We start from the raw sequence: 23331 nt of genomic DNA, 5'->3' as shown, positions 1-23331 counted from the left end.
TTTGTCTTATGCACAAGAATTAACACCAAAAATGTGAATTCCTTAACACTTATATCTGATGAGGAATATTCTCAGCATTTAAGGGCTAAACCGTTCTTCCACTATGCTAGACCCTGCAGTAAGGGATATTGCAGAGAGAAGGCATGACTGTTGTGACAGCCTGGATTGAATGGCACACCCTTGTGCTGTGCTAATGAGGAAGGAGGAGAGGCTATAGGCAAGTCTGGCTCTATCAGAGGCACTGGATTCTAGTAGTCCTTGTGTTCACAGTGCAGGGATGGCCATGGAGCCTGTTGGTGCGGGGGAAAAGGTTGTTCACACCCTTCTGCCCCGCACAAGGAATTGACCAGGATCTGGCCCAAAATATCTGTGTTTTTTTTTTAAATCTACCACAGTTGGCAAGAAGTTAAAAGCAAGATACAAGCCACATTTATGTAGATTCGACACAGGTTTGTGCTTCAAAGCCAGCAGGGTAGCTAGCAAATTTTATTTCCTGGTGCTGTGCTGCCATCGCTGATGAGGGAATGGCTCTGTTTCCTGTTGGTGCACCAGACGAACTGGGAGTGCGGGGGGAAGAGGAGGAGGAAAAAGCTATCTTTCAAAAGGGAAGGAAAAAATCATGCTTAAAAAAGTGTATGCTTCTAAGAGGTTAACAGAAACTAATTTAAATTTATCACGAATTTCCAAGTCCATTTAAAGGCTATAATTATAAAATCAGTCTATATGAAAGTAAATTAAGCAGCAAAATGATCTAATAGAAAAAAATCTACCTTTATTTTCTTCCGATGCTTTATTTTTGGCACATTTTTATCAGCTGGTCTCACTATCTTGTCTGCTTTTATCCATTCATCATATCTAAATGTGAAAGCAAGCATTTCAAAAATATATATAAACAGAATTTTAAGCAAACATTCAAAATTTCATAAGACACATTCTACAGGGGAAAGAAAAAGTAGTAAAACATGTAATGGAAACCATATGCAGACAGACTCTGTACTTAAGAGTGAAAAGTAATGAATATATTTCTACCGTATCTTCTAGTTAAAAAAAGAACTAGATAAGTTCATGGAGAACAGGTCCATCAATGGCTGTTAGCCAGGATGGGCAGGGATGGTATCCCTAGCCTCAGGGCTGGCGCAACCCATTAGGTGACCTAGGTGGTCGCCTAGGGCACTACCATTTGGGGGGGCGGCGACTGCGGCGGTATTTCGGCGGCGGGACCGTCCGCCGCCTCTGTGGGGGGTGGCATTTCGGGGCGGGACCTTCCGCTGCCTTGGGCGGCAGAAAAGCTGGCGGTGCTCCTGCCTAGCCTCTGTTTGCCAGAAATTGTGAATGGGTGACAGGGAATGGAACACTTGATGATTACCTGTTCTGTTCATTCCCTCTGGGGCTCCTGGCATTGGCCACTGTCGGAAGACAGGATACTGGGCTAGATGGACCTTTGGGCTGACCCAGTATGGGTGTTCTTATATTCTTAGGTATTGTAAAGTATTGCAAAATCTCAAATCTTTACTTTCTTAGCATATAGGGCAAAATTCTCCTCTCATACTGGGATGGTAGTATTCAAAGTTAATATTCTGCTCTCCTTTTGTGCATATAATTTATATCAAATAATAATGGGATATCCATGCCCATAGGGAAAGCAGAATACTTGAGTCATATACTGCTGTACAGATATGCAGGGTAAATTTTCCCAATATAGTATATCATCTTACTAATTAAAAACAAATTCTTATAGTAATAGAAAACCTGATTGCTTGGTAAAAAAAAAAAGAAAAACTCCTTGTAGCTGATTCTGTATCCTCTATAAAGCTCCCCTTGAGATCTAGAAGGATTTTTGCATTAGGAACTTTTTATTTGATATCAGAAGGTACTATCAGTTAGATGCTCTATAAATAGTACTAACATATGTACATCAACTGCCTCATGTGTCCCACCTCCTGAAACTGTACATGTGAAGTACAAAATCCAAGACTGCTGAACATATATATTCTCATTAAGAACATTCATGATAGAAATGTGCTCAGACTAGAAAGCTAACAACAATTAAAAAAAAACAAAACGCACTATGTAAAGTTAAGAATAAAAAAAATGAGTTTATTATGAACACAATACCTTGGCCTGCCTACACTGTGAATTCAAAAAGTGTCTGAATAAGAAATGTGTTAATTAAAAACAAATAAGTGTGTGTGTGTGTGTATAAATGGAGTTCATTTGGTAGTCATGAAAATGTGTATGCAGTATCATGAAAATACAGTATGCAACTAGCACAACAGTGCAGAGCTAGATCTCATGCTAAGCTTTCTCACACAGATCTGACATTACACCTCTATTTTGACTTGTAGAGCCTCTGCTATTACAGTCCCAGGCCACATCTTAGCAACCATTGACAAATGTGCCTAACTCTGGTAACTTTTGTGATACTGACCAATGTAGGGATTGAAGAGGCCACCAAACTCATTTTCATTTATGACCTAAATCAAGATTTGAACAGAGGAGTCCAGAAGATAAATTTAGTGCTTTACCCATTCACATCCCCCACACTCATAAAACAAAGAATGACATCCAGAAACATAATAATGATATGAAAGGAGAGAGGTTTTCATATTGGAACACAAATATGTTCAATATTATTTTTCTATAGAGTATCATATGGACCTTTCTCTTTATTAAATGCTGACAAATTTTCATAGTCTTTTTCCCTAGAAAATCTTAATGTACTGAGAGTGACCACACTATCAGGGACATGATTTTGATTAAATTAATTTTAATGACCAGGTTAGACATAGGTAGAGAGATCCAGATTTCTTTCTTTCTCTAGATCCTTAGGTGACAGGTAAACCTGCCAATAGCAAATTCATAACTGCTGTGGTTTAAAGTAAGGTTTCTTTAGATCAAGCTCATGTTAACATGATGGAATCACACCAAACCGAATTCTGAATGGACCATGCACTCCAGAGCTAAGGGATTTTTTTAGATCTAAATTTATGAGAGAAAGCAGCACTAGGATTGAACATGTTCACAGAGAAAATTGAGTACTCTACAAATTTCATTTCAATTTTGATTACATCACTATACCACTTGCAGCCTTATTCACCGATTCTACTTGCTACCCCAACAAAAATAATTTTCCACATAAAGAAACTAACTTTAAACACTGCATGTGTCTCCAGTGACTTAAAACACTCAATGTTAGGTTAGACATAGATTGATATTCAAAGGTTAGTATGTCATCACTGGCAGATGAATGACACTGGAATGCTGCCATACCAGTTGGAGTAATTTAAATTCAATATTCTGGTAGGAAATACCTATAGCTACATTTGACTGAGATGTTCAAAACGTCTCCTAGAGGATTTGGTCATACAGTTCTCAATTTTAAATGGGAACTGGGTGTCCAAATCCCCAAAGTGGCTTTTCAGTGGAAAATGCTACTGTGTGCATTATCTATACCAACACACACATTTCAAATTTAAGAACCATAAACCTTTAAAGCACTGAGAGGATATGATCCTTAGGGACAAGTACAAAAGGACATTCAGGAATTTATAGATTTTGCAGGGTCTTATATTTTGCCCTATAGAGTTGCAACATTTTTGAAGTCACACAACTGAACCATCTCTACTTCATAAACGGGGCTTCAAATGATTTGCTCACTCAAGAAAAGAAGAACAAGAGTTGAGAATGTGAAAAGAAGTTCTTCAGTTCTAGGTTAAAAGAAACATGCACTTTTAATAAGAGAAAAACCTGGGTTACTATGCTGCGAGTGGAATTCTCCAAGTGGACCGTCATCTTCAGTGTTCCATGGTATTTAGAGATTTATGTGTACAGCACATAATTCCCCATAGACCCTGGCATTAGAAAATATTCAAGTCATTAACATGAATTGTTGTCTATTGACCCGCTTTACCCACATGTCTGTATAATGCAGGTCCTTCCCTCACTTGGCATGTGATCAGAGAATAGTAGGCATTTGAAAATAGATAGATGCATCCAAAGGAGAATACCAGTTATTGGTAAATAAAACCTACTTATTCCAGTTTGGGATTCTGTCCACAAAATAGCATCCTTTGGAGAACTGTGAAGTAGTGACTTCTCAGGGATGGATGGAGATGGTGAGGAGTGGAGAAAGGTCAATGTTAGTCTTGCAGTTCTACAAAATCTAACAACTCACATACAGGGAGTTAGAAAAAAAATACCTCAGAAGCCACCAGGGCTCTGACTGAATGAATGGATCCTAAATACTTACCAGAATGGGCAACTGACTGTATATGGTACAAGTATTTGTATGAGTACGAAAGAATAGCACAAGCATGTAGGAACAAAGTTAGAAAGACTAAGGCACAAAATGAGTTATACCCAACAAAGGACATAAAAGGCAATAAGAAAATAAATATAAATAAAAATAAATAAAGAAGAGGTACTATAAATACATTAGGAGCAAGAGAAAGACCAGGAGGAAAGGAGAGCTATTTATGGATGACATCAAGAGGGCTGAGGTGTTTAATGCCTATTTTGCTTCAGTCTTCACTAAAAAGGTAAAATGTGACCAGATAACATAATTAATATTAACAACAAGGGGGAAGGAACACAATCCAAAATAGGGAAAGAACAAGTTAAAGAATATTTAGATAAGTTGGATGTATTCAAGTTGTCAGGGCCTTGTGAAATTCACCCTAGGATACTTAAGGAACTAGCTGAAGCAATCTCAGAACCGTTAGCCATTATCTTTGAGAATTCATAAAGGATGGGTGACGTCACAGAGGACTGGAGAAGGGTAAACATAGTACCTATCTTTTAAAAGGGGAACAAAAAGAACTTGGCGAACTATAGATCAGTCAGCCTAATTCTGATACCCAGAAAGATACTGGAACAAATTAACAATCAATTTGTAATCACCTAAGGGAAAAGAGGGTGGTCAGATAGCCAACATGGATTTGCCAAGAACAAATCATGCCAAATCAAACTATCTTCCATCTTTGACAGGATTACTGGCCTACTGGACATAATATATCTTGATTTTATTAAGGCATTTGACACGACACAGACACATGACATTCTCATAAGTGAACTAGGGAAATGTGATCTAGATAAAACTACTATAAGGTGGGTGAAAACTGGTTGAAAGACTGGACTCAAAGAGAAGTTATCAATGGTTCATGGTCAAACTGGGGGGATGTTTATAGGGGGTCCTGCTGGGGTATCTCCTGGGTCTGGTACTATTTAGTATTTTCATTAATGACTTGGAGAATATGCTTATACAATTTATAGATGACACCAAGCAGGGAGGGGTTGCAAGCACTTTGGAGGACAGGATTAGAATTCAAAATGACCTTGACAAATTGGAGAATTGCTCTGAAACCAACAAGATGAAATTCAATAAAGAGAAGTGCAAAGTACTACACTTAGGAAGGAAAAATCAAATGTACAAAAACAAAATGGGGAATAACTGTCTAGCCAGGCAGGGGACTGCTGCAAAGGATCTAGAGGTTATAGTGGATCACAAATTGATGAGTCAACAATGTAATGCAGCTGTGAACAAGGCTAATATTCTAAGATGTATTAACAGGAGTACTGTATGTAAGACACGTGAGGTAACTGTTCCTCTCTACTCAGCACAAACAAGGCCTCAGCTGCAACACTGTGCCAATTTCAAGTGCCACACTTTAAGAAAACTGGAGGGAGTCTAGAGGGGAGCAAAAAAACTATTAAAGCTTTAGAAAACCTGAGCTATGAGGAAAGACTAAAAAACTGGGCATGTTTAGTTTGAGAAAAGATTGGGGAGGGGGCGATATAACAATCTTCAAATATGTTAAGAGCTGTTACAAAGAGGGCAGTAATCAACTGTTTTCTGTGTCCACTGCAGGTAGGATAAAAACCAATAGTCTTAATCTGCAGCAAGGGAGGTTTAGATTAGATATTAGGAATAGCTTTCTAACTACAAGGGTAGTTAAGTTCTGGAATAAGCTTCCAAGGAAGGTTGTGGAATCCCCATTACTGGAGGTTTTAAAAACCAGGTTACACAAACACCCATCAGGGATGGTTTAGATATTTTTGGTCCTGACTCAGCGCAGGGGGCTGGACTTGACCTCTTGAGGTCCCTTCCCACCCTACATTTCTATGATTCTATTTGCAAAGTCTACTATCTGAAATCATGTTGCTTGGAGACAGGCTCTATGCTCTTTTGGCTCTATGCTCAAAAGAAAGGAAAGGTATCTTTATGAAATGACTCATTAAAAACAGAAAGGTATAAGGGCAAAAAAGGTAAAATTCATGTGAAATACTTTAGGGAGAAATCTATGACAAGGAAGAAGAGTCCATTCATTTTTATCAAAATTAAGACTGGAGGATTGAAGCTTCTTTATCTTTCTGGTTAAAATGATTGCCTTAGAAAGCTTGTTTTGAATAAAAAAAAGGAAAGAAAAATGAACACTCACTCATAGAAAATGATAAAGAATTCATATCCCTCTGGGGGGATCCTTGCTGGTCCTGTGGTACTCATCCACACTGAGTATGCCATTAAGATGGACCACAGGATACAGGACCAAATCCTTAGCTCAGTGGTTCCCAAACTGGGGTTCGTGAATCCCTGGGGGTTCGTGAAATGTTTGAGGGGGTTCTCGGGAAAAAAAATCCCTAATGGTGGACAGAGCTGTCCCTAAGAACCCTGGACAGCACGGGGCCAGCAGCCCGGAGCCCCTGGACTTCCAAGAGCCAAGCAGATCAAAGCAAGCATATCTATCACACTGAGGAGATTTAAACTTCAAGACTCCTTATAAGAAATTGAAAGGGAGGTGGATATTTTTTGCTGTTTTTAAAATTAAATAGGCAGCTAGTATTGTTTTTAAAATTATTGTTTTAAAGAACAAGTTTAAGCTTTGTTGTAACGTGCGTTGTTTGCCTGGACTGCTCAAGACCTGAATGCTTGTGTAGGAGGAACTCTGAGTTGGCTTTTTAAATACCTTCATGCTGTTTCACATCTGATGCTCCTTGATGAAACATAGGAGCCTTATCTTATAACAGGCTTATTCAAAGTGATACAAGCTACGAAAGTGAGATCTTGGAAGAGTGTTGCCATTTTCATAATGTACCATATATACTCGTTCATAAGCCGAATTTTTTTAGTAAAAAAGGGAAGCACCAGAGAAGGGGGTCAGCTTATGAACGGGTATAGAGAGGGAGAGGTGGGACACCGCCCCTCCTCCCAACAGAGGGAGTAAGGAGAGGCAGCACAGCCAGCAAAGCCAGAAGGGAAGAGGCAGGGCCAGAGTCTCTCCGCTTCTGGCCATGCTGCTCTCCCCTCAGCCTCCGAAGCAGCTGCAGCTCCGGGGCTGGCAGGCTGCAGCTGTGCCGCTCGGCCCCACCCCCCAGAGCAGGCTGTGGCCGCGCTGCCCAGCCCGCTAGAGCACGCTGCAGCCATGCTGTCTGGCCCAGCCTGCTGGACCATGCTGCGGCCGCGCCGCCCGATCTGGACGCTGGAGCAGGCTGTCGCCGCGCTGCCCAGCCTGCCGGAGCAGCTCCAGCCAGGCCACAGACATCCTCCCCTGGCCCTCCCCAGATAAGGTGGGAAGGGATGGGATGGGGAGAGTGTGGGTGTCCTGGGCTAGGGGTGGTATCATGTGGGGGGGTGGTCACAGGGGTTACTCCCCTGACTCCCAGCTTCTCCCCCCCCCCAAATTTCCCCACCAGTTGCTGTCCCGGCCTGTCAGGGTAAGCAGCTGGTGCGCCGGGACACTTTGTTTACTTAGGTTTACCTCCGTGCCTGCAGATGCTCGAGGTAAACAAACCATCTCGGCCCACCAGCGGCTTATCCTGATGGCCCATGAGCCAAAGTTTGCTGACCCCTGAATTATAGGGTCAGCTTATGAACAGGTTATTAAAATTTTCTATTTTTACTTATCCATCTTGGGGGGGGTGTTGGCTTATAAACGAACCGACTTATGATCGAGTATATATGGTAATAAAAATACTGAAAATGATAAATAATTAGTGTGTAATAAGCATGTCATAAAAACAAATTTTATATTTCCAAGATCACTGCTTTTATAATTTATACTCAGGTAAAGGAGAAAATCCCTGGAAATATTCATTTTTAGGAGGGAGTTCGCGAGACTTGACATTTTAGTGAAAGGGGTTCACGGGTTGTTAAAGTTTGGGAACCACTGCCTTAGGTGAATAAAGTCTATTTAGTCCAGGATGCTGTTTCCAACAACAGCCAGTACCAGGTGCTTTAGAGAAAGAAACTCTGCAGTAGGTAGATATGATGTAAGCTGGTCGCCAAGGAAGTTTCCTCTTAATTCCTGAGAGGAAGAGGGTTGCTTATGCCCTGAAGTTTAAGGGTTTATATCCCTTTCAAAGCTTTTTAAAAAAAATATTTACTATAACAACGCAGAGTATGCTATTCATATAGAAGTCTAATCCTTTTTAAAATCCTGCTAAGCTCTTGGCCTCAATGACATATTGTGGCAATGAGTTCCACAACCTATCTGTAAAAGTATTTCTTTTTGTTAAGATTAACACTAAAGGTGAGGGAGCTGAAAACATTTCTGTATCTCTCTTGAATGATTTAATAAGTAACAATAAGGTGAACTTCTGGATTTTGTCCTTTGAGATGGCTCTCTCTGCTTGCAAGGCTCTCAAGAGACAGGCTAGGGTCTGACAAGGCAGCATCAGTGGAAGATGTTTTCTTTTCATCTTCTTAATAAAAGCCCTGAAAGCATGGACAAAACTAACTCCCTGACCATCATCAATGCATAGTCGAGAATTGAAAGGACAGATGCTGCAGCCTATACCATCGTAGAGACAACCGCACACAGCTTTCTGCCAAAAAGGCACAAAACTTCTGCTATCCTAATACAGAAAAGAACAAATTCAATTTTCATACTTCCTCTGTTTATTTCTTCAAAACGCATAGAAAAAAATTAAGTGGTTTTGCACATTTAGCAACCCTTTTTCCATTTGAGACTTTTCTCTTTACTCTTGAATTCTGCACACTATTGAACAACCAGCTACATTTTGAGAAGAATGTATTTATTGACAAAGTGTGCCGACATCCAGTGCACTTATGTGTTCAAACCACAAAAAACATACCCAATGCTGGCTATTAGTTATTATTAATAATAATTATTGATATTACCATAATGCTAGCCCATAGCACTATGCCTACATGCCAAGCTGAAATACATGGTACTCCTACTCACAGCTCTTCTTGAGCCATATGCCCCTCCTGCCAGTCAGTCACATGTACATAGGATTTCTCTTTGCTCCCCAAGAAAGGGCTCTGTGTATGTGTGCTGGCCTTCTGCTGTGATGGGGTAGAGAAATGTCAGTGAGGCCTCCACACAAACACAGAGCCCTCTGCTGGGATGGCGTGTCCCCTCCACAGTGCTCCATGGTGCAAAGGGTTGGGAAGGTGGCACTTCTAGGGAACCCTACTCCTAAAAGGAGTGATTATCCTGTAAGACTTCCATAGCAGAAAGAGCAGCAGCTGGGCTCCCCTTCCACCCTAGCAGCACTGGTGGCAGTACTGGAGCAGTCTCTGCAGACTTAGGAAGACATAACTGCATTGCTTTACACTCAGTTTGTGTTTGGAAGATTATCTTCACAACCATAAGGATTAGAAATTTTTTTTTTTATGAAAGCTAAAATTCTGCAGAAGCTAATGGCACTCACCCAACAGAGTCCTACTCCAGATGGGGAAGTGGATTTTTCAAACCCTGGATGAGTCCACATAAAACGAATAAAATAAAACACTCCTTAATATCAGTTTAGTCAATGCCAATGACTGTCAGGCATGCGGAGTTTTACTTAGAGAGCAACCCCCATATTGAGGGTGCTTTAAAGCTGGTTTCCAAATGGCCTGGACCATTAGGTAAAGCCTCCTATATTACTTAACCAGGTTCTGATGGTCTCAAGTGATGCCCTCAAGCAGGCTTCACTCTGAATATTCATAACTTTTCTCAATTACATACACTATTCAGGGGCTCCTCAAACCTGGGGTACCTCAAGCCTCTTTTGCTTCAACATCTAACTGTGAAGCACAAAAAACTTAAAACAATCAATTAAGTAAGTAACTAATATTTCCCCCAACCAAATTTCCAAAAGAAAAAGGGATATGGTATAATTTCAGAATAGCTGTAATGTCCAAGAATGATGCATTTTGGGGTGTCAGAGCATCTGGCAGCCAGCCTGCTAAGAGTTTAAATGACCTACAAAGATTGTTAATTTAGAATTTGTGCTGAATATGCTCCTCTGCGCCATGCTATTTGGGGCATTCTGCACATATTGCAGGGTTAATTCATATTTCAAAACCCTCTGTAATTCACCTTTCAATGTATTTTATTTTATCTGCATAGTGTTGTCAGCTGAAAACTGCAAATACCACAATTAGAGGGACTTGTACTGCACGTTCCAAGGAAGTTTTAGATCCATAGAAATTGTACAAAATTCAGCAAGTGACCCTTCAAACCACAAAGGGGATCCCCAACACTTCTAAGCATCTGACTATAACAACTTTATAGAACTATGTATCAGCAATTCCAGAATGCAAAAATCTCACGAGCAATGTCTTTTGCAACTGAGAATTTTTCACTTTTTCCTCAGACGAACATGGTAGCAGGATTGCAATTTTATGATTGAGAACATCTCATTCCCATTGAGTCCACTAGGTTAGTTCCATCTCCCCTTTCAATCTTCAAACTGAATACAGAGTAATCTTCTTCTCTAGGACTGTTACTTCCCAAAAGATACATTCCCCCAGGTTTCAGGAGAATGGTTAAATATACTAGTCCCCACCTCAAATAGATGTCATCAGAATCTAGTTCTAAGCATAAAAAACTAGTAAGGTTTTGAGTCTGTTGGGATTAGCTTTAGCTACCTGGTCTAACACTGGTAGCTAAATGGTAGCTACTGGTAGATGACCAATGTCATCACTAGTGTAAAGTAAACCAAAGTTTCCTATTCAGGGGCAAAAAGGATATTAAGATTGTTCTCTATCTCGAGCTTTCTGGTTAATATTAAAAAATATGGGGTATGTAAACAATTTTCTTTCTAATAAGAGAGAACATGCATCTAGTACTAGTACCAGTACCATTACCTCTTTCTTCCATTAAAGAGAGTCTGATTCCTGTTCTAAGAGACCCAACTTAGATTCCCTTATCGGCAGTACCCACTTCCTTCATCCATACAAGTAGTAATGGTGATCTCCTTCTCCACAAGATAAAGTGCAGCTAGAAAATTACTCAGTTTCAAGGCTTCCCTAATTAATACAAGAAAGTTGACAATGTCCTACTATGCTTAGTATCACTAAATGGTTCTTCAAAAAAGTGTAGTGAAGCATAAATATTCTGAATATCTGAACAGTTAATATTACTTTCATCCCCGATATACTGATATAAGGCATGGACTGAGGGAGGGATAATATCCTCTTGGAATGAGAACTTCTAAGTAAATGCCATCAGTGTTGAAAGATTCTTGATTAGACTGTATTTGGTTTGAGGAATACGTAGTACATGATATAGTGTTTAGAATGGAGGAAAAAACAATTTTAAACTTAAAGAAAAAAGAACAGAGATAAGAAGACCATGGATTCTAAACCATCTGAGACAATTATTACATGAACTAAGGTTTTTAAATCACTTGTTCTACTTAAAAATTGAATAAAATCCAAGACTTAACAGAAAAAGAATACACACACACACACACACACACACACACACACAGCTAAGATGAACCTCCCTGGAGCAATAGAATACCAAGAAACACCAAGGAAAAACAACTATTTTTCAAGTCTGGAATTGACTCAAAGACAGTTGTCAAGCTGAATATGTGACAGACTACATATCTTGACACCATAAAAATTCCAAGATGTTACCTTAAGTGGGGGCATGTCACAGTTGTGACAAATGCTGTTTGTAGACGTGGAGTGCAGTAGACTCACCTGCCCTGATAATGATGGACTGTCTAATCCAACATTTCCCGCTATCTCATTTGAATTAAACTAACTAGCCTGTGTGATGGTCTTTATAAATTCCAGTAGCTAAATAGCAATTGTATGGGGTTAAGAAAATTTCTGAAGGCCCAAACGATTAAACACTTTTTGGTGAAATATATTCTCTCAACCCTCCAAAAAGACTGTCCTTGATCGGCGGCATTTTAGAAAGGAACATACATGCAGTTCAGCTGGCAGAAAAGATCAAACAGCAGCAAGTGAAGACTTCAAAACGTCGAAAATAACTGTTGTACCTTGGTGGAGGTGGGGGTCAATGGTTAACTGAAGGTGCCCTTAATATCTAATACATCCTAGCTATAGGAAGGATCCCTTTGATATCAATCTATACATTTGTTTAAAATTCAGAGTTCATAGCGCACAAACACACAATCTTGACTTCTCCTTTAACAATGAAGCTGCTGAGGTCTGCAAGAGGAAGGCTGGATTTCAACTTCTGATTTTTTCCAGATTTAAGAAGTAGTGCTGCTTGAGTAAACCCCTCCGACTCTTTCACCTGGTAGCATGTTTGATAACATTTACTTTGAAGAGACAGAGAATTTATTCGTAAAGCTCTTCCTAAGATTCTCCTTTGAATTAAAAAACAATGAAGACATCTCAAAAGGACTTTTAAAATGCGAATCCCTTTTGAAGTCTATGCAGCAACTGTCAAAGGCCCAGGGTGCAAATTTCATCAGTCTGGATACTAAGGCAAGTCCTTCGTGGCAATGACTGAAATACTAGTAGTGTTCCAAATACTATCTAAACCCCAAACTGACCTCTGCTTCCCCAGTATATTAACATTTAAGGAATGGATCCTATAGCCTTGTTTCTCTGACAAGCCTACTTGATGTTTCCTGAAGACTCTTTTTTATGTAAAAGAAAATTAGGCTATTCCAGTACGGTGTACAAGCTACAAATACCGCAAAAGACTGAAGTCAGAGGCCTCAATAATGAACGGTAATTCCCCAGATCAGTAGGTGCTTGGGTGATGCATTCAGTGAAATCAGATGCAAATGGTGGAATCAACGGAAGGAGAAAAGTGGCCTGCTTTTACAATTGTGACCCTTGCCAGCTGATCCGGCCAGCACTGTATAAGGTCCAAAGAAACCTCTGTTCTGTCCTCTTGGCCAGAGGTACTAAAGTAATGCAAGTCCAGATGATAGGTGAAGATGATAAAAGGTTCATAAGGGTTTTCATGAAGGAAGTTAGATTTGCCTCAAACCTCTTGCTTCTAAAGCCCTGCTAATCTCATACTGAGTAAAACAAAGTTTAAAAAGACAGCAGCCTGAGAACAGTTAGCAGAAAAGGATATGTTGAAATGGCAAAAAAGCAGAAGACTAGATAATTGGCTTAAAAGATTTCAAGAAGCTTTACTTTTTTTGCCTTTTTCAAAGTATCTTGTATCTTATTCCCACTAAAGTTTCTACTGCAGGATTTACTTAAAAAAATAAGTTAAGCCTCAACAGTTTTTCAATAATACTGTATTAAGAACAAACTCCAGGTATGGTACCAATAAAATAAGAATGGCATAACAAGCCACCAGGCTAAGAAGAGTCTTGTTCAGAAGATTGGGGCAATTGGAAAAAATAGGTCTGAACCAGTGAAGTGAAATTATTTACTGCAATTTACTAATGTGCAATTAAGATTCCTGGGTGCACAGAGTGACTCATATGTCTAACCTGAAGCTGAAAGTGAAATATGGTTTCTCAAGTATGGATGTCCAGCAAAAAATACATCTTTTTTCCAAATGAAAACTGGCCTCCTATCTCTTTTTACTGGTAAATGCCACCAAACTGCTTTTGTACTCTGTGCTGCACTTTGAGAAGTGCATATACAGATTTAATCAAGTGTATGATTACTCAAATGTGGTATGCAGTAAAACTGGCTGAACAGAGCCACAGAAGAAATTTATCAAAGAACTGGGCTAACTGCCATTTCCTTTGTTGTTTGGTGGTGTTTAAAAGAAAACTGAGACAGGAGTGAGGTTTTCCTTGAACAAGTCACCTTAAGAAGATTTTTCCTAAGCTCTAAGTCACGAAGTACTGTATTTATATATGTTAAAAATCTAAATAATTTAATACAGTACAATGACCTTCATAGAATACCAGTACTAAAAGTTAAGAGTACGGAATTCAATATGCAGTTAGTTTTTAAAATACACAAGTGTATTTTAGAAGTATTTTACGGAAGTAATCACTAGCTAAAACTTAAGTTACCTCACATTCCATCCACAGTAGTGCACCAAGTAAAGGACTTCTCCACCTTCGACATCAGAATCTTTAATACTAGCTTCATACATTTTTTGATTTTTCCCTCGTCCATACCGCACTTGGACTTTCATGCCTGGTGGATAGCATTCAAACTCTTCTTCCTCATTGTTGTCATTGTTGTCTTCCTCCTCCTCCTCCTCTTCCTCCTCCTCCTCCTCTGCTTCTTCTTCATCTTCATCTTCCTCCTTATTCGTGTCATCTCTTGAAAGGTTTAAAAAATTGTAGAGTTAATAAAAGATACTTCATAAGCCTTTCAGTTCCAAACCACATATACTGATAAATATTGCGGATGCATTAGAGGCTGGAAACAGCAGGCTCCATATATGTGAAATTGCCTCAGTGTTATATTAGTATTATCAACTAAAAAGAATAGAGCAAAGCACACATAGAATATAATGACACTAAGATGCTTTTACAGCAATGGAAGATTAAAAAATGACGGTTTAGAGAAAAAAAATCCATCAACATCTGAGAGAAGTGAAGTTGTACTGTATGGTATAAAAACTGTTTAACGTTCTTAGCTTTTATTATTCAATTCTCAAATCCTTCATCTGGTCCCATAGCTAAAATACCTATGTTTCCACCTCAAACCTATTCTTCTCAATATAGAGAAAACATTCCTAAGTTTCACTTTTCAAGATACAAGTTTTACAAGTGGTAACTTTCTAAGACTGGCTACCATATAAAGATCTGCGCTCTGTTACATCCATTGCCTCACAATGGCCATGTAAATGAGTCAATTCTCTTTTGAAAGGATTGCCATTAAAGCAAGTTTTGTGCAACAGATCCTAAATAGGAGGATTTAAAAAAAATATCCAATTTATGACCTTGTTATTCTTTGCTAAAGGTTTTCAAAAGTAAAATAGCCAAGCATACACATACACACACACACACACACACACATGTTGAGACTCAAAAATTGCACATGAAGTCTCTATAATTTCAGGTGTGATTTTAGAAACATAGGGCCAGATTTTCAGAGGTATTGAGCACAGATAAATCCTGTTGATTTAAATCAGTGACACCTATAGGGTGTTCAGCACCTCTGAAAATCTGGTGCTAAGTTTCTAGAGATGGGGGCCCAAAACAAAGGCTATTTGGGCCTTAACCTCTAAACATTCTCTAAGGCACATTCTTACTGGATTTTGGGACTGTTCTTATTCCTCCATATACAACCTATAATAGATCCATGCCACACATGGAGTTTTTAAAAATCATAGGTTCCTATCAGTTAAAACCTGAAAACCAGAACAAATATTCTTGCACAGTTTAAAAACTGTTTATGAAGAGATACAACTATCAGCCTTTGAGTCAACTTCTGTTTTTAATATACAGTACAAATAAGAAAGTCTATATTAATATTGATATGAATCTATTTTTCCATATGACTGTACAGGCAAAAATATTCATTTAACACAGCCACTTTCTCTCTTGAAAGGGATCAAACAACATTTTACTGTTTTCTACCAAAGGCATTTGGCCAATATCAAATCACAATTATTTAATTAGTTGCCATGTGATTTCTAAATAGTGGGCCAAATTCATCCCTAGCACAACTGCACTGATTTCAATGGACTTGCACTAGGAATAGATATGGCCCATTGCATGCATACATGCATATGCCATCAGAAAAAAATTAAAACTCCCAGAGTGTTTATGTCTATGTTATCAGTTAACCCAAAATATATCTATTAAATTCAATACACACCAAGGATAGAGAGGACTCTACTAAACAGACACTTCCATCCTTAAAAGTCTACAGAGTTTTGTATTAATGAATATCACATTAATTATACAACATACTTCAAATGGTCTATTTTGCTAATATAATTAAAACCACCAAAGTTATTAAACTGAAATATCAATAAACAGCTACTTTACAACTCTTTTCCTCTCCAATCTCTCCCAATATAGTCAAATACTTGACCCAAAAATTAACCAGAAAACTCCCACTAAATTCCCGGAGACCAGGATTTGGCCCATAGGCTGGAGAATTCCTTGACAATCATGACCTAGACCTGTCTGGTATTTAGCTTTCAATAAAGTGCTCTCAAAGTGCTTCAGTGCTGCTGTAATTTACAAATCCTAGCAAATTGCAGCTCATGGTTACTGTAATTTTAAGGACTTACAAGAAAAAAGTTATGCAAACAAAAGTATTAGACAGGGGTTGAGGGTGGAGCCAAGATGTTGCAGAAGCAAGATATGCCTGAGGGTTTTCAGTGCCATGGAGATTTTCTGGCAATTTTAATGAAATAAACTTTATTGGAGTGAAATTTTTCAAAACCTGATGGCAGAATCCTTAATGATTTCTGAAAGAGGAAAATCATGCCTGAAAAGGAGAAACAAGGACTCTTCCAAAGTCTGTCCAATTACGGTGCAGCCGACTGTGAAGCAACCCACAAGCCTGGACTAGTTTGGAGTCTCCTCTTATCACCCACCAGATATGGTGGCTTTCTTGGTGCATCAATGGATTTCATGCGAAAATAGACTCTACAACAGTCTACCAGGACTTCTCTGGAGGGGATATTTGAAACCCTCATTGTAAAGCTGAGCAACTTGGATGGTCAAGTAGGTAAGGTGGAGAGCGGACTGTAACAGGTAGAGGGAAATGCCAGGAAGCATAAGGAAATGTCATCAGAGATGGTTGCAGTTAAGAGTGCAGTGAGAAGTGGCCTCGTTAGATCGCAGGTTGGAGAATCTAGAAAACCAAACAAAAGTCAAGAATATTCATATTTTGGGAATAGCAGAACTGCCAGATTATATCCCTGAATGAACTCTGTAAAAGGAAAAGCATGTTCCAGAAGTTGCAAGGAAAGAGTGGAATCTGTTTTATGAAGGCCATAAACTCCTGTTTCAAGACCTCAAACCCAGGTATGAAGATGAAGAGAAAGGAACTGAATGCTGTGAAGCAGAAGTTCTTAGAGAAAATTGTGGCCAGGGCATTCCAGTGAGCATTGTAGAAATCTCATTTGGCTATATATGCATGCATGTGAATGTCAGATTTCTTGCATTGCTGTTCATTCAAATTCTAATAAAAAAGGAAACAAACAAGACTCTTGGAAGCAATTACAATCTTAAAAATAAAAACAAACAAAAACAAACCAACCAATAGTCATGACAAAGCTGCAGCGATATGAAAGCCCCCTCCCTTGCACAACAGGAGAGATGCATTTATGTTGAAAAGGCAGACAGTGGAGCACTACCATAAATGGAGCATTACCATAACTGTGTTCCAACAACCCAAACAATACCAAGCAGCTGGTGAGAAGGACTGGGTTGTAAGTAGCTCACTTATTTAAATTACAGCAACCAGATAAAGAAACCCTCAAACTCCACAGAGTGGAAGCTTCAGCCCTTAGAAGCAGAAAATCAAAGGCAGGAGGAAGCATTTATAATTCTAAAATATCTGGTAATAATAAAGCAAATATATTAAAATATGTGTAAATACACACACACATACATGAATATCACAAAACTCAAACAATACAGTGAGGGAGTTTAAAACGTTTTAAATATTTTAAAACTACTTAAAATTATAGCCATAATTTACTCTACAGTAGCATTTTTGTCAATACAGAGGCACATAGGCCAAATACAAACATACCCACTGTGCGGGTATATTAACAAATAAATATGAATGCATGAAATAGTATGTGTTATGTACTGTTATGTAGGAAAGTGCTATACCCTGTAATCTTTAGGGCCATTGTGTCTGACAGAAAGAGTGTTACCAATCCTTATTGTAAAAGTTCTTCCCCAGCATCTTCAGCCAATAAAAAGTTCATTTGATTAGGGTTGTTGCACAACCCCAGGATGGGGTCAAAACCAAATCTCATCATACATACAGTACCAACAACATGGCAGCATATATAAATAATAATTAACAAATGTAAGAGTAATGTAACCAAGCATTAAGTTAATATAGGGATCTGCAGATTTCTGGGGTGCTGAATCTTCTGTCAACTTAATTTATCCTCGCTTGGTCAAAGTCAGAATAGTCCTTCTGAAGTGGGAAATATTTTTCATTATTTGAACACATCATCTGGCTTGAAAGGATGGGTTTTTTAGTTAAGACTCTGAACTACGACTCAAGGAGATCTGGGTTCAATTCCCAACTCTGCAAAAGATTCCATGTGTGACACTGGGCAAGACATTTAATCTTTTCTGTACCACAGTTCCTATAGTTAAATGAAGATAAGAACACTTCCTGTCTCTCACGTCTGTTTAGAGTGCAAACTCTTTGAGGCATGGACTGTCTCTTATGTGTTTATACAGTGCCTAGCACAATGGCTCTTTATAATCTTGGTTGGGGCCTCTAGCTGCTACTATAAAAATAAAATATCTGGGGGAAAAAAAAGGTTTTTGGGGTCTCCATCTGTAATTCTATAAATATGATGAAGCATCAGGGGACTGGATATTAGGTATACTTGAGACAGGCTGTCTAAATATAAATGCTGAACTGTCGACATATTACTACTGCATATAATTTTAGTTTGCTGTTTTAAAATCTTAATATTTAGATGTTTGTCTCTCAGCTTGCTTCATACAAATGCTTTGGTACGGAATATAGCTTTTGGCCCTTTATTTTGTTTGACCCAGGAAAACAACATGGATTACTACACATTAATATAGCGTTCTTTATGTGGGACTCAAATGGAATCATGTTTACTGTAGATTTAATTACAGGAGTAATAATATGGAAAGATTGTCACATGATTAAAAGGCAGGAAAACGAAAATATCAGAACAAGGGAGGAAGAAGAGACAAAAGAGGATCACCTTAGCTTTGGCACACGCTACTATTTCTAACAAATTATGAAGACAGCAGGGAGCCTTAGGATGATCCTCCACATCTCCCAGAACTGCGAATGAAAATCCTCCAGGGAATTCAACTTCTGTTGACACCCCCTTGGCTTTTTCCGCTATACCAATTACCTCCCGACTCTTATGTCTGAATCAGCTGCAATGCTGCCAAAGCTTTTGTCATTGGACCTCACTGCAGCCTCCAAATCCTTAAACAGTCCCCTCTCCAATGCTTTTATTTATTTCAAAAGGTGTATCTAGAGAAGTGACTCTCCATCCTTTTCTTCGTAGACAGAAAAGCTCCTCTCCACCCCCCATGAACCTTCTCGCTGCCAAATCTCTAAATCCCCTACCTCTCTTGCAGCTGTCTGTTCATGTACTCACTAGTAGAATGACACTACTACTACCACCAAAGAGGAGGTTACTTACTTGCAACTGGAGGTTCTTTCAGATGTGTGGTCCCCATTTGTATTCCAAATGTGGGGTGCACATGCGTGCCATGCACTGGAGGCAGAAAGTTCTCTTAGCAGTGTCTGTTGACCTGCATGTGTGTCCCCTCATGCTTGGAGCTGAGGGTATAATAGGCCGCGTGGATCAATGCCTCTCCAGTGACTCTCTTATTGCTGAGTAGTCCAGTCTGCAGCAGAGGGAATAGATGGTGGGTACTGGAATACAAATAGGGACCACAGAACTCGAAGAACCTTGAGTAACAGGTAAGTAGCCTCCTCCTCTTCTTTGAGTGATCGTCCTTATAGGTATTCCAAACGTGGGTGAAGAGTGATCAGTGATCAGTGTGGAGGTCGGTGTGAGGAAGGGAGAGGAAGTGCAGTCTGTAGTACGGTGCAACCCACAGCCACCCCTTGGGTCATGCCATAGTGAGATATGAACAAGTGTACGGAGCGCCGTGTTACTGCATGACTAAAGTCTTGCCACGAGACAGCCACTAGGCAGGCCAATGTGGCTGCTTGCGCTGTGTAGAACATGCTGTAACTCTGTCAGGCGGCAGTCCGTTGGATAGCGTGTAGGATTTGTGGATGCACCTGGAGACCCATTTGTAGATTTGCTGGGAGGAAAGTGCTTGGCCCTTGGACCAGTCGGCAATGGTCACAAACAGTTTAGTCGATGCGCAAAAGGAGCGGGTCCTCTGGAGATAAGAATGCTTGTGCATGTCGAGGGAGTGCAGGATCCTGTCTGCATAGGAGGCATGCGGTTTGGGACAGAAAAGAGTGAATGCACTGACTGAAGTGGAACTCCAACACTACCTTTGGAGGGATCTTACGGTGGAGCCATAAGGAAACTTTATCCTTGTGGAATACGGTGCAAGGGGGGTCAGCCATCATGGCCGCCAGTTCGCTGACTCATCTAGATGAGGTAATGGTCACTAAGGATATTACTTTAATGGAGAGATGGGAGAGGGAGCATGTTGCCATTGGCTTGAAGGGTGGCTTTGTGAGGGCGGATAGAATGAGATTAAGGTCCCATGGGGGTGTGAGCCAGAGTACTGGTGGGAAGGTATTGAGACCTTTCCTGAAACGGATGGTGGTGGGGTGCATAAACACAGAGGTACCAAGCCATGAGGTGAAGAGGGCCCAGATTGGGATGCCATACTTGGCCCTGATCTTGTGTGAGAAGATCGGAGATGGAGTTGTGTATGGGTGGGGAGTCTAAGGAGGTCCATGAACCAAAACTGATGGGGCCAGAACAGGACTATAAGTATTACGGTAGCTCAGTCCTAGCAAAACTTGCATAGCACTTGTGGAAGGGGAATGGGGAGAAAAGCATAGTGGAGGTCACCCGTCCAGGGAGAAGAGCTTTGTCTTGCAAGTCCTCCCATATGGTTCTCCTGGAACAATAAAGGGGCAACTTGCAGTTCTCACAAGTGATGAAGAGATCCCAGAATGGGGTGACCCATTTGTGGAAGAGGTATTGGAGTACGGCACTGTGCAATTCCCACTCATGGTTGAGGAAGAGTATCTTGCTGAGGGCATCAGCTAGGGAATTTTGGGTGCCTGGGAGGTACATGGCTTGTAGTGTCACATAGTTAGGGCCCTACCAAATTCACAGTCCATTTTGGTCAATTTCACAGTCTTAGGAATTTAAAAGTTGTAAATTTAATGATTTCAGATATTTAAATCTGAAATTTCACGGTGTCGTAATTGTAGGGGTCTTGGCCCAAAAGGGAGTTGTGGGGGCGGAGGGGTCACAAAGTTATTGTAGGGGGGTTTGCGTACTGTTACCCTTCTGTGCTGCTGCTGGCGGCGGTGCTGCCGTCAGAGCTACCAGAGAGTGACGGTTGCTAACAGGAATCCTAGCTCTGAAGGAAGAGCCGCTGCCAGAAGCAGCACAGAAGTAAGGATGGCATGGTATGGTATTGCCACCCTTACTTCTGCGCTGCTGCATTCAGAGCTGAGCCCTTGGTCAGCAGCTGCCACTCTCTGGCTGCCCAGCTTTGAAGTCAGCAACGCAGAAGTAATGGTGGCATGGTATGGGATTGCCCCACCCTTACTTCTGTGCTGCTGCTGGTGGAGTGCTGCCTTCAGAGCTGGGCGCCCAGCCAACAGCCACTGCTCTCTGGCCACCTAGCTCTGAAGGCAGCGCAGAAGGAAGGGTGGCAATATTGCAACCCCCTAAAATAACTTTGTGACCATCCTGCAACTCCCTTTTGGGTCAGGACCCCCAATTTGAGAAATGCTGGTCTCCCCCTGAAATCTGTATAGTATAGGGTAAAAGCACACAAAAGACCAGATTTCACGGTTTGTGACGCGTTTTTCATGGCTGTGAATTTGGCAGGGCCCTACATGGTGTTTGATGCACCATTTCCAAAGGTGGATGGGCTCGGAACAGAGGGAGGGAGACTTGGCACTGTCCTGCTTGTTGATGTATACCACCACTACAACGCTGGAGAGTAGTTGAACATGGTGGGACTGAATGAAAGGAAGAAACTCCTGGCATGCAAGATGGACTGCCCTCAGTTCTAGCACATTTATATGCATTCTGGCCTCAACTGTCCGTGGTACTTTTTGCCCCAATTGTGAGTGAATGGGGCAAGATAGCCCCCAAAGATGATATGAGACACTGCAGGTGGCAAAGGGGAATGTTCACAGTTCTCAATCAAACCATCAAAACTGGGACTTTGGTTGTGGGTGGTTTGAGGAGGTGGCCATGGCAAAGGCTGTGGGTCACTGTTGCTGGAACTGGTGTCACTTACATGGGGCTTTCTGTTGCCCCTCGTAGTAGGCCAGGTAGGATGTATACTGGTGGGGAAGGAACTGCTGTTGCGGGTGCCTGCATTGCGGAGCCGGGGTGTAGATCACTAGGGATCATAAAGTGGCGCTGGAGTCCTTCAAAGAGCAAAGGGACTTGTCCATCTTCACATAAAACAAATTGTCTTTGTCAAAGGGGAGGTCCTTGATAGTAGTTTGAACCTCCTGAGAAAAGCTGGATGACTGGAGCCATGAGCACATGACGACTCCAGTTGCAAGGGAGCAAGAGGACGTGTTGGCCACATCAACCGCCACTTGGAGGCCCACCTTGACGACCAGGAACCCTTCGTTCACCAGTGCCTGAAACTGCTGTTGCTGTTCTGGTGGCAGCTCATCCTGGAACTCTACTAGCCACACATAGTTATTAAAATCGTACCTGGCTAGCAGAGCCTGGTAGTTTGCAATCCTAAATTGCAACGCTGCTGAGGAATAAACCTCTCCCCCCAATAGGTCCAATCGCTTAGCCGCCTGGTCTGGAGGGGGTCAACTTTTGTGTGTGCTGGTGCACCCGTTCCTCTGCTGCATGCACAAGAGAGGTGGGTGAGAAAAGAGGAAGTCCACTCCCTTAGCTGGGATACAATGCCTCCACTCTGCCTGCTTTGGTGTTGGGGCATATGAGGCAAGGGTATGCCATACTGTCTGTGCTGGTTGGAGAATGGCATCATTGATAGGGACAGCCACCCTAGAAGGTCCCTGAGGCCTGGATGTCCAGGAGCTGGGGTTGCAGGTCCTGAACTTCCTCCAGCTGTATGCCTGGTCCACTGCCACCCTCCGCAACAGGTCCTGATACTGCCTTTGATCATCTGGGGGAGAGAGGAAGGGAGGAATGAGCGCCTCATCAGGTGAGGAGGAAGCGACCATAGGGACCGGCAGGACTGGCTATACATCTGCCTGTTCCTCTGAGCCTAACAGTGCTGGTGGAGGAGCCTGGGCAGAGTTGTAGGAGGCTTGGCAGAGCGGATAGCACTGGCGGTAGGGGTCCCAGGGTGCCTAGTGAAGCCAAGAGG

The 23331-nt window shown here is 41.0% G+C and overlaps 1 protein-coding gene across 1 annotated transcript in view; it reads right to left on the bottom strand.

The window, feature by feature from the left end:
• The window catches only part of ARID4B (AT-rich interaction domain 4B), a 138266-nt gene that overhangs the window by 5608 nt on the left and 109327 nt on the right, over positions 1 to 23331 (bottom strand). Inside the window, exons 17-18 of the mRNA XM_026649674.2 lie at positions 14206 to 14460; positions 771 to 855 (exon numbers count right to left, since the gene is read on the bottom strand). Coding sequence (XP_026505459.1) covers positions 771 to 855; positions 14206 to 14460 — 340 coding nt within the window. The remainder of the gene's footprint in view (positions 1 to 770; positions 856 to 14205; positions 14461 to 23331) is intronic.

The sequence above is a fragment of the Terrapene carolina genome, unplaced genomic scaffold (assembly GCF_002925995.2).
Source record: "Terrapene carolina triunguis isolate 2854851 unplaced genomic scaffold, T_m_triunguis-2.0 Scaffold85, whole genome shotgun sequence".
Taxonomy (NCBI): domain Eukaryota; kingdom Metazoa; phylum Chordata; order Testudines; family Emydidae; genus Terrapene; species Terrapene triunguis.
This window is presented reverse-complemented; position numbering and strand designations above follow the sequence as displayed.